This window comes from Anarrhichthys ocellatus, unplaced genomic scaffold, assembly GCF_004355925.1.
Source record: "Anarrhichthys ocellatus isolate YVR2014 unplaced genomic scaffold, GSC_Weel_1.0 scaffold14, whole genome shotgun sequence".
Lineage (NCBI taxonomy): Eukaryota > Metazoa > Chordata > Actinopteri > Perciformes > Anarhichadidae > Anarrhichthys > Anarrhichthys ocellatus.
This window is the reverse complement of record NW_022280044.1, coordinates 7948295-7958866: the sequence shown is the minus strand read 5'-3', so window position 1 is coordinate 7958866 and position 10572 is coordinate 7948295. Positions and strand designations below refer to the sequence as shown.

At 40.9% G+C, this 10572-nt stretch overlaps 1 protein-coding gene across 1 annotated transcript in view; it reads right to left on the bottom strand.

Moving 5' to 3' along the window:
- The window catches only part of col9a1c (collagen, type IX, alpha 1c), a 20764-nt gene extending 10613 nt beyond the window's left edge, over nucleotides 1-10151 (bottom strand). Inside the window, exons 1-7 of the mRNA XM_031854290.1 lie at nucleotides 10123-10151; nucleotides 6933-7018; nucleotides 5398-5469; nucleotides 4722-4851; nucleotides 2484-2880; nucleotides 2027-2107; nucleotides 205-222 (exon numbers count right to left, since the gene is read on the bottom strand). Coding sequence (XP_031710150.1) covers nucleotides 205-222; nucleotides 2027-2107; nucleotides 2484-2880; nucleotides 4722-4851; nucleotides 5398-5469; nucleotides 6933-7018; nucleotides 10123-10151 — 813 coding nt within the window. The remainder of the gene's footprint in view (nucleotides 1-204; nucleotides 223-2026; nucleotides 2108-2483; nucleotides 2881-4721; nucleotides 4852-5397; nucleotides 5470-6932; nucleotides 7019-10122) is intronic.
- Nucleotides 10152-10572: the final 421 nt, after the last annotated feature.

Here is a 10572-nt window from a genome sequence, read left to right as displayed (position 1 = left end):
TATATATATATATATATATATATATATATATATATATATATATATATATATCTGTGCTCTAAAACAGAAACCAAGCAAAACAACCCCCATCAATTAGGCTTAGAACAAAGGAATGAGGCAATTAGGCAACCGAAGCACTGAAGTAGATTATTGGCTTAAAATGACAAAGCAAACAGGAAGTAGAGTAGGTAGATAAATAAATACCTCAGCATTGGCATACATCTGAAGAAGCAAGAGAAATCAGATAAAGGGAGAGTTAGTGAAAGTAGTCACACCACCATCACCAAACGTGTCAGCAGAAGCCTGTTCATGTTCTTAGTAGTGAGTATATCATGCTGTCATTTGAATATACAGCCCATAGTACCAACACTCCCCACGTACAGAACCACCTCACAGCTTGATGCAGGAATGTTAGCCTGAAACTTAATAGAGTGCACCAGGCCAGGAAATATTTCTGTCTACAGTGGAAAGGAATATTTGCATTTTGATATACCGTATAAAAATGCTTTCACTTTCATTTTCACTATAGGCTACAAGTATTTCTCTCAGGCCTAAATCTCATTAATTGTGCTGAAGCCACATGGACATATGGCGCGTTGGAATATAGAACTATATCAAGTAAATTTGGGTGTCATAACTCATTACGGGATTTTAGCTGACATTGAACATCTATATTTTTTTCCCTTTCGGGCTTGTTTACCATACCACTAAGTGTCAAGTTGACCGTCATAAAAACTTTATATATTACAACTTCTTTGTTGACATGAAAGATATCGACAAGGCAGAAACTGGTTAAAAAAATAATAATAAAAAAATGACATTAATGCAAAAGAATGAGGTTTTATCAGGAAATGACAGAGGCTAGTTTTTATAGTTTTCAGACGGAATGTGACAGCAGCGTGATTGTGTACAATATGCCCAGGGTTGTGCAAAATCTTTGCAATGTTTCAACCGGGCAAATGCATTTGAGCTAACGTCTGCAATTGGTGTATTGGCTGTTGCATATAAACCTGTTAGAGGTCCAACTCGTGAAAATAAGGCAACAACTTGCTTTGCTTTCCGTTTGAACTTACCTTGAGAATATCATTCCCGACTTTTAACTTTAATGTTGAAGCTAGAGAACCACATTTGTTCTGGCTAAATAACATAAAACAACGACCTACTGACCCTCCATCATAGCAAAATGGTAAAAAAAAAAAAAATTCAGCAGAAGTTTTTTCTTAGAGTTCACTCTGTTTGGTTGCTAGGTTGCTCCACCCTTGTTCCTTGGCAACATGGGTGGAGAAAATCACTTTTAATGGTCTTAAACAGCAGGCGGCAGGTGTTATATTGCATTCCTGTCAGCTGATGATCAAGTAGCAGCAGGTAGTGTGCCTCTATTTGGAAAGTTATTTCAGGCAGGGCAACATATGTAACCTGTTAAAAGCATTTTCTTTAACAGATGGGTACCACATTTTACGTACCCATCACAAAACCTTTTTTTCCTCTTGTCCCACTTTTCGTGAAAGCAAAGTCGGTAGTAATTGGAAAACTTTTCAGCCAACTATATCGTTAACACAAGTGGCACATGCTGTATTCTTTGCTGACTTTATATGAAATGGTAACCACAAAGATCTTGCACTATGCACACAATGCAGGTTGGGTTTCTGATCTCACATTTTTTTATTTGATCGAACTTCCTCTTTGTTGTTAAAGTTAGCTAAGGAGCCTAGCATTTGTGGTTTGGCTCCATGTATTGCGGTTTAACACAGCTAAGGAGATCATGTCAGCCTTCCCCTTAACAGCTCTGCCTCCAAGAAATGTTTGTGGAGCTACAACTGTTGTCCATCTTGCAAATTGTTTTGGATAAACTGCAACCTCTGGATGTACGAAAGGAAACTGCTTGTCAGTACATTTGACACTTCTGCAACTCCATATCTCAGCATTTCTGTATTGTTTTCTCTCAGCATGCTGGAATCCCTATCAACCTGAATAAAACCACAAACCACAGCAGATGCTGCGCAGATCCAAGTCCTTGTTACTGTACCTCGGTGGCAGGCAGCTCGTTGCAGCTCTCTCTCTGGGCCCTCTTTGGGTCACAGTGAATCAACATCCACTGGAGTTCAAACTGAAAAGAGATGTCAATGTTACCGCAAATACAATACTTTGCATTCATTTTCAGACACTGGCAAAATAATGTTGAACTGCTTCTTCATGGTGCAATTGCTTTTTGTAGTTTTGAATCAGTTCCCTCCATGGGTTGTTGAGCTGGATGTTCCATCAATGCTACTTTGTGCAGGGATTAAGTTTTTCTTTTTTTCCCCACTGGAACCCAGCTGAGCAGGTTTGCTGTGACAGCAGCACTTAAGAATTATAGCAGAGCTCAGCACACATATAAACCTGAATGTGTTTGTTCACAGAGAGCACCATTTCACTGATAGAGCCTGTAAGTGGAGTCAGTGAACATTATTAAATGCAGCGGGCAATTCTCCATCCTCGCTTACCACTACGGAGGCGTCGGGATCAGCATCCAGCCTGCCAATAAGTGTGTCTCCCTCCGTGTTGATGGGGCCTTTGCCCTTGATGGGTTTCTGATCCACAGGCTGGCAGTCCACGTACAGAGTGACCTGGTCGCGCTCCACGCCGATCATCACTTTGTGCCATTTGGTGTTGAAGAGCACAGAAAGGCCGGGGAAGGTGACAGTCTGCAGGTTGCCATCAGCGCCCATCAGGAAGTACTCCAGAGACTGCTGGTCCCCATTGAGCCTCAGTCCGGCTTGTTTGTAGCCGTCTTCGTCCACTATTTGCCAGACGTTCCACACCTTGCTCACTGTGTTTTTGATCATACGGAAGGTCACCATGACGGAGTACTCGTCGGGGAAGCCGCGAGGAAAGTTCAGCCTCAAAGAGAAATTGAGCACAGGGGTTGAAATTAGCTGAGGTATCATGGCAGAACTTGGCTTTTATTGAATGACACTCAAAGGAAAAACTCACTTGCATCCATCACCAAGCGTGGTTATAATGCTCAAAATATGTTCAAGTTAACTCATGATCACAAAATAAACACCACTCAGCAAAACTATCATCGAATTAAGCAGAAGATGTGGATAGAAATAACTTGAAAGCCTCACCATCACTGTCTTTGAGAGTCAGATACAAATAAATTAAAGGTACAAGCTTCAAAGAAATAAGGCGTGCTAATATATCAAAAATGGCATATTGTGAAAGAGGCTGCCTGAGTCCATAAATCACTGCTGGTTAGCATCCACAGTCTGATGCTTTCTGTGTTTTAACAAGCCAGATTCTCAGTAGGTGGTGCCTTCATAGATGGGCACTGCAACCGGACCTTTACCATCTTGTAAACGATCAAGGTGAGGTAATAAAAAAAGAGTTTCCTGTTCGCCAACAAAACAAATTAAGACCACTCTCTAGCTTTGCCTGAGGTGAGAAAGTCTAAAGTTTGTGCTGCTTTTGTCCTGCAGAAAAGAGGGGAGGAATTGCAGCATGGAGCCTGCTGGCAGGGACAGACTTCAAAGCACAGTCTGTGCCACGGGACTTGTGGGGGAAATAAACATGTATTTACATTCAGTGCGACAGGCCAGAGTGGCGTAGGTGCAGGGTGCCAGCAAGTTACATAACAGCTTAAGGAAAGCTGGCCTGCAGGAAAAGATTAGCCAAAACAGACTGCAGCAGGCACACTGGGAAGCAGGAGACATCTTTATGTACAGTGGTAAAGCCATTAACCTGCACACTCGAAAACAGGTTTTGTAAAATAATGTCTTGAACACCATGCCCTTTACTTGCCAAATTAAGTGCAAAAAAGGTCTCTATTTAGAAACTGCAGTTGCAACACAGTGCTGCATTATAGATAGGCCAAAGTGGGAAGCTGCCCCAGAACCAAGGACCTAAAAGGAAACCCCCCAGTTCACTCTTTGTCTTTAGGACGGGGGTTACTGGATTAATTGAATAGTAGCGGAACTCTACCGATTTTACACAGAATTTCTCCCTTTGTCTCTCTGGGAAGCTTTCCAACGTCTGAAAGAAATAAACCCCGGTGATGTCATCTCTACAAATTTTCAATTTTGACAGTCTGTCTTACAAACCAGTGGTGTAAAATTTAAAGAAAAAGACCTGGGCATTTACCTGGCACTGAGGGTCTAATGAAGGATACTATGGGAAATGTAGGGTCCAACATTTTAAGAGCTTGACTTAGACTAAAAGTTGCTGCTTCGATTTTTTGACCAACTATGTCTTTTACAATAAAGTTCCCAAACTATATGGAAGTGCAAAACAAAAAAAAGAGTTTTGCCTCAGGGTCCCCAAGCGGGGTAATACGACCTTAAATTAAAAACTAGCAAAAATCTTAACAGGAAGCCAGTGCTGTCTTTGTTCAGTCCAAACATTTTAAGGAGTATGTACAGCAGAAGATAAATCACTACCAAAAGGCACGGTGATATATGCCTCTTTACTGTACATTTCCTGTAGATACAAAGGGCTTCATGTAGGGTTCAAAACATGCTTTTCCGATCTGTCACTCACTCACACACATAAACAAAAATGCCTCTCCTCTGCCTTTTTGTCTGCGAATAGGTTCAGACATGTTTTTCTCTACCAATTATATGCTGCAGTAACATCTGTGGAGGACCTGTAATAATGCAACACCTGCATCAGGAGGACCACTGCTGCTTCTCAACATGTGTGTTTTTATCTGTTTTCCTTTAAACCCTCTTTACTGTACTTACATGGTTGGAATTTGGAAGTTGGCCTCCTTGTCAAGGCGGTAGGCCACCTGAAGGGTAGTGGAGCCGTCCACCTTCCTCACACCTTTCAGAGGGATCACATCCAGCTGGAACTGTGTGATCAGATCAAAACCTACAAAGGATAATATATGTCAGAAATAAAGTCTGTCATTTTACTTCCTTCTGTTCCTATTACAGTCAGTAGAAGTAATGGCAGTAGTATCACTATTGTTAGGTGTAAAAGCAATAATATTAGTATGACTAGCATTGCACACAGCACTATTAGCATTTTGACTTCATGAGTGCTAGCATTACTATAGATAAAACAAGATGATAATGAATCACATGTGAAATAAAGAACTTTTCTACACGCGTTACCTTTTTCAAACCACAGAGCAGCATGAGCACAGATGTGTTTGAAACAGGGCAGTGGTGAGCAATTACAATCTTGCTGAGTTCGGATTGTTCCAACGAAAATTCTGTAAAGCTCAAGTGGAACATTTTATTTGCCTCATTTAAAATCCAGCGGTGTTTTGAGGCATTAGGCGGCCCACCCTGTTCAACTAATTAAAAGTCACCACCGTCCTTTGGATAGTCGATTTTACTTTCTCATGGATTTTCGAGGCGTAAAGGCTTGTGGTTTTAAACAGCCTCAGCCGCTGTATTAACTTTTGTTTACCTGGAAGGTCATCTTGTCCATTTCTCATTGGTGGGCAGACGGTATCGCCATCCAATCGGTTGAGGTCAAGTTCTGATAGGACAAAAAACAACAACAACAATCATCTTGTTATCCAGCTCTAAGCTGAATTTAATAAATGCAATTTATTACCGTTCAGTTTAATTCAGTTGGCTTTGCCAGGAGACAAATACAAGTGAAAAGCAAAGTCTTTGACGTCAGAGGGGATTAACATCATAATGCACTGTGATGCATCTTTAATGAGAGTTTCTCTTACAACTACATTTACAGTATTTCACACATTCACACAGATCAACATCGTGTTTGGGATTTATAATGCAGACAACCTTTGCGATCCAAATATGTCCCCAGAGATGGAAACATAATGTTGATGAATATGGCAGCTGGTGATGCATGACTGTGGCCATAGACATATGTCATCAGAAATATTTGAGAAGGTCAATATGGCAGATCAGCCACTTTTCTTTTTGTTTATGATTTATCAAGATGGAAGTCTCCTTTGGTGGAAACTGAAACCTGCAATCCATCAAACTGCATCTACATCTACAACTACATCTGAGCTTTTATCATGAAATCTATACTTTCATTTTTTTTTTTGTTAATCCACAAAGTAAAATACTGGCCTAGTTTTTCAATGTGAATAATAAACTGCTAAACATCTTTTTAATTGTTGGTTCACATTTGGCAGATCCAAAGACATGTTTTTAAACAAACACCCTTATTACATACAGTGGAAAATCAATTCCTTGGATGTGTCAGAAGAGGGGGCTATCCCTGAGTCACTACACTGCAGTTAGGGGGGGGAGTCTCTCAAAAAACTCCATGAAACGAGGATGGTGACAGCCGGAGGGCCTCCACCTGAGTCAGCTCATTTACAGAGAGCAGAGTGAACACAACACATCTGGAAGCCGTTCCTAGATCCCACATAACTGCTGAGAAATGAGATAAAGTGGTGAGACGGTATTTATAATCCCATATTTACTACCACTAAACACTTATCTGACTGCATGTGGGCCTCAAGTTGTTAAAGTTACTGCCTGCCGCAGCATTACGCTCAGAAAGCAAGTCATTAGTGCAATGAGCGGGAGATGAACCACAATTAAGATGTCACATGCAGTTGCGTGTGTGTGCACCGTAGTAATGAGGGCGAGTTTCAAAAAGCAGTGTACCTACTGTGTCTGGCACTCACTATGCGTCAATGTTAGATTTACTGTGTGCCCAAACAACTGCAGAGAATGGACTTGTTATGATTATCAGAGGGGACATTTAATCTGATTAAATCCTACAACACAGACCAGCACAGTGTGCCTGCTATATCTGGCCTTTGCTTTGTGAATTCTGATAAAAAGAATGACGTGGCAACAGTCAACATGCCGCCGATAACATTAACCTGAGTCCTCTTTGTCTGTGTTTACGCGACAAACTGTTTCGCAGTATTATTGGCATGCATGCAATATACGTTTCTTGGATTTTGTGATGCGTGTAAATGATTGTGCGAGGAATTGTGGGTGACTTACGTCCAAATGCTGGAGCAAGGAGGAGGGACAGCAGAGCCACACAGACAGGTGAGCAGGCCGACATCGACGGATGCCGCGATTGCTTTCTGTTCAGGAATGATGGAGAAAATCAGTATTCAGTCAGGCATCTAATTCTCTTTGACAGTTTATTTGTGTCTGAATCAATACAACACTTCACATGAAGCACTTTGCTGGTGTCCTCTGTGCTCTTCCCGAGCACATAAATAGAAAAGAAAAAGTTGACAATTGGAATTCTTATATCAGTTAGCTAAACTGGTCATCTTAAAGTATTAAAGCTGCTATGATATATATTTTGTATTGTTACGATGGATGAAATAACTTACATGTGAAAGGTGACAATCATTACCCGACTGTTGAGTTGGGATTGATTTTTCAAAAATGTGGTTATGAATAACATTTAGAATTCTTACATTATTAAAGCATTCATATGCTACAACTGTGATTTCTTGCCTCCGCCCATTCAGGTCTAACTTAACCAATCAGATCATTTCACTATTACATACTGGAGAAGGTGGATGATAGACGACAGAGAAAGTCCTGCAGGGGATTTCACACAGAAGTCTCGAAGCGGTGGAGAGTTTTGTCCACACTTTCACTCGCATTAGCACACTCTCCCTAAAGCAATCGCAACACACACATAAGTGTGTGTCCGGAGTTGTGACAGCTTTCCATAGCAATCCTAAATCCATCATCAACATGACTGATGGTGACATGAGGACTCTTTTCACGAAAGCAAAGGTTGTAACTCATCAATCTGAGAAAACAAATGAGGTAGGGGTGGTGATACCGAGGGCGTAACCCATCTCCGGTGTGTGAACTCTCTCGCAAATGTGTGTGTTTGGTTGAGGAGTTTGTGTGTGTGTGTGTGTGTATGTGTGAGAGTGCACTGACAGAGAAATGACTAATGGCCAAGCAACCAAGGTCTGGGCTCTAACATTCTGCCCTTCACGTTAAAGGAGCATCTTCAGAGCCCCAGTGGGATTGGCTGTCTGCCTTCCACGCAGATCCATCTACAGTCTAGACAGGTGCAACTACACATCACTGATGAAATGTGACAAGAGGGAAGCTTTCAATGTTTCACCCTTCAAATGTTTCAACTCAGAGTTATTTAGGAATAGTTTGATATTTTTGGGGAAATACACTTGTTTGCTTTTTTGATGAAAGTCATATGAGAAGATTGATAGGCCTCAAAAGTTACATATAAAGAAGTAGCCAGGAGACAGTTAGCTTAGCTTAGCAGAAGTTAAACCACCTGTAAAGCCACAAGTTGTTGTTTTTTTCTCTTAAGCTTCTGTACGTATTAAACCAATAAGAGTTAAACGTGCTATCTATGAGTTTCAAAGGCACTGATTGATATGTTTTTTTACTCAGCAGTTAGCTTCCTTTACACTAAGCTAAGCTAACCATTTCCTGGGGCCAGTTCCAGATATTCTAGACTGCTCTGTAGCTCAAGGTCAGTCTTAATTATACTCTTGGATTAGCAAGTTTGAAGTTAGCCACACTACCCTAACTCTAAGCAAAGTAACGATGAGTGATGACCAGTGGAAGAGGAAAACATGGCTCCTCATTTTTGGTTTGCTAACTTGTGCAGCAAGTGTTTGGGAAAGGAAAAAGTTTCAGACAGTGCAGAAACCTTTACGAAAAATATTGAAGTCAGGACATCGCTAATCAATTTAAATTGGAGGCTATCCTGAGCCTGACTGAGGAGTTAGCAGTGCCTTAGGAAGCTACAGCCTTTCAGCTCTGCACTGTGTTGAGATTGTATGTTAATGAAGAATTTTTGTTTTGTTACACTCTGCACTGAATTGTGAAATTACCTTGTAACTGTTAAATTCTTCCAGAAGGCAAACGCTTTCTGGAGCCGAGAGGTTTGAAGCAGTTCCAGACATGTTTTTTTAGTTTGAAAAAGTTCTAATTTACACAGAATTCATGGCAAATCAGTCCTTTTTTTATCATAGCCAAAGTCACCATTTACCTAAGTGAAAGGATCTCGTGAAAAATAATCGTACAATAAGCTTCACACTTCTCATAATATTGAGTCACACTTGTAGTTCTCTGTAACAACTGGAAAGGAAAGAGTGGAAAGAAAAAATGTAATCAAAATCCACAAAAGCATTGCTTGTTCCTTTGATACACACTTTAAGGCTAATACAGCGACAAGCTTGCAAAAACAATTGCTGCTTGAAATTTGTTGCTTAGCAGGCAAAGCGATCGTCAGGGGGACGTTTTCACTGTAAGTAATGACATGAAAGCCTTTTGAGGATTGAAGGATTTAGAGATTTGACAGCTGTCTTAATGTAGGCTTTAAGCTTTAAGCATTACATTTTTACTATGCCACCACACTAACACGAAATGCTGTCAAACATGCACCTATATGACATTTGCTGTAATTGTAAATGTGTCTAATCTGCATCCTGCAAGATCAAAGGTTGTGTTTAAGAATTTTGGTTTCACGCAGTTGTGGTTTATGTGCTGCCAGAGTTCAAAAGTGAAGAAAATCCCCAAAATATATTCCAGTAAATATCAGTCAAAGTCAATTAGGTAATGACATGTCATCTTCTTCAATACCGCACATTCATCAACATTTTATTGGACTTTCCCTACGCTGCCACCCATGCTACGTTGTTCCTCAGGTGCTCCCAGAATCCTGAGAGTAAGCCAGAACTCCTGGCATGATTTCTGCGCTCCCATTTGTCTTAATTACCCCCAAAATGGATTGCTGTTGAGAATAAAGCAATCGGCTGTAAAATTGCGTTGTCTGTTGCAGAAATGTGCAGACTAAGACTTTGAGCAATATGTGTGAAAAATGTCTTCCCTGGTGATGATGTTGTAGGCGTTATTGAAATGTAAATTCTGTCATTCAAGCTATTTCTCTAGGAAGTGAATTGAAACACTGAAGAGCTAAAGACCTTTTTACTTGGTTGAAATGTTCCACGGAGGACGTTTATGTGCTGCATGTGTTCGTGTGTGGGTCAGATTAAAATGCAAATGTCCAATGTTTTTCAATCAATGCTAAACCAGTTGTCAGGAGGGAAAATGTTGATGCATCCTCATTCTAAATTAAGATTAGAAACAGATAATTAGTGAACATCCGGTCTGAAATGGGTCTTCTTTATCATGTAAATTACACAAAGAGCTCAAAGACATATATTCAACATGTGATATTTACCTCTTCAAACCAGAGCTGGGAAAGGCCATGTTTCACTCCCCTCCTTGATGGGAAGACAGTCAGGCTCAGCAACGAGGAACAGTGGTGAGATGCAGGAGCAGAAGGAGCCACGGACATGAAATCCCAGGAGTCTGTTCTACCTGCGCATGTTAAGGACTGACGGAGAGAATTGGTGCAGGGGAAGCTCAAGCATTTTCTGAGGACACATAAAAGTTAGTTCAATGGGTTCCCATTGGCCAGGAGTTCTTCAGGGGGTGGTGGCTACATTTTATTACCAACACTTAAAAAAGATGGAGAAGCCCACGGGCCTCTATGTGTAACCCCCCTTCCCTGCTTCCTTTCTTTACGGTGCCTCCTAATGACACGTATGCCTGTATGCAATTATCTTAATAATTATCGTCACGATAGGGAAGAAGCAGCCAGCGCGTGATGAAATGTGGATTTCATAAT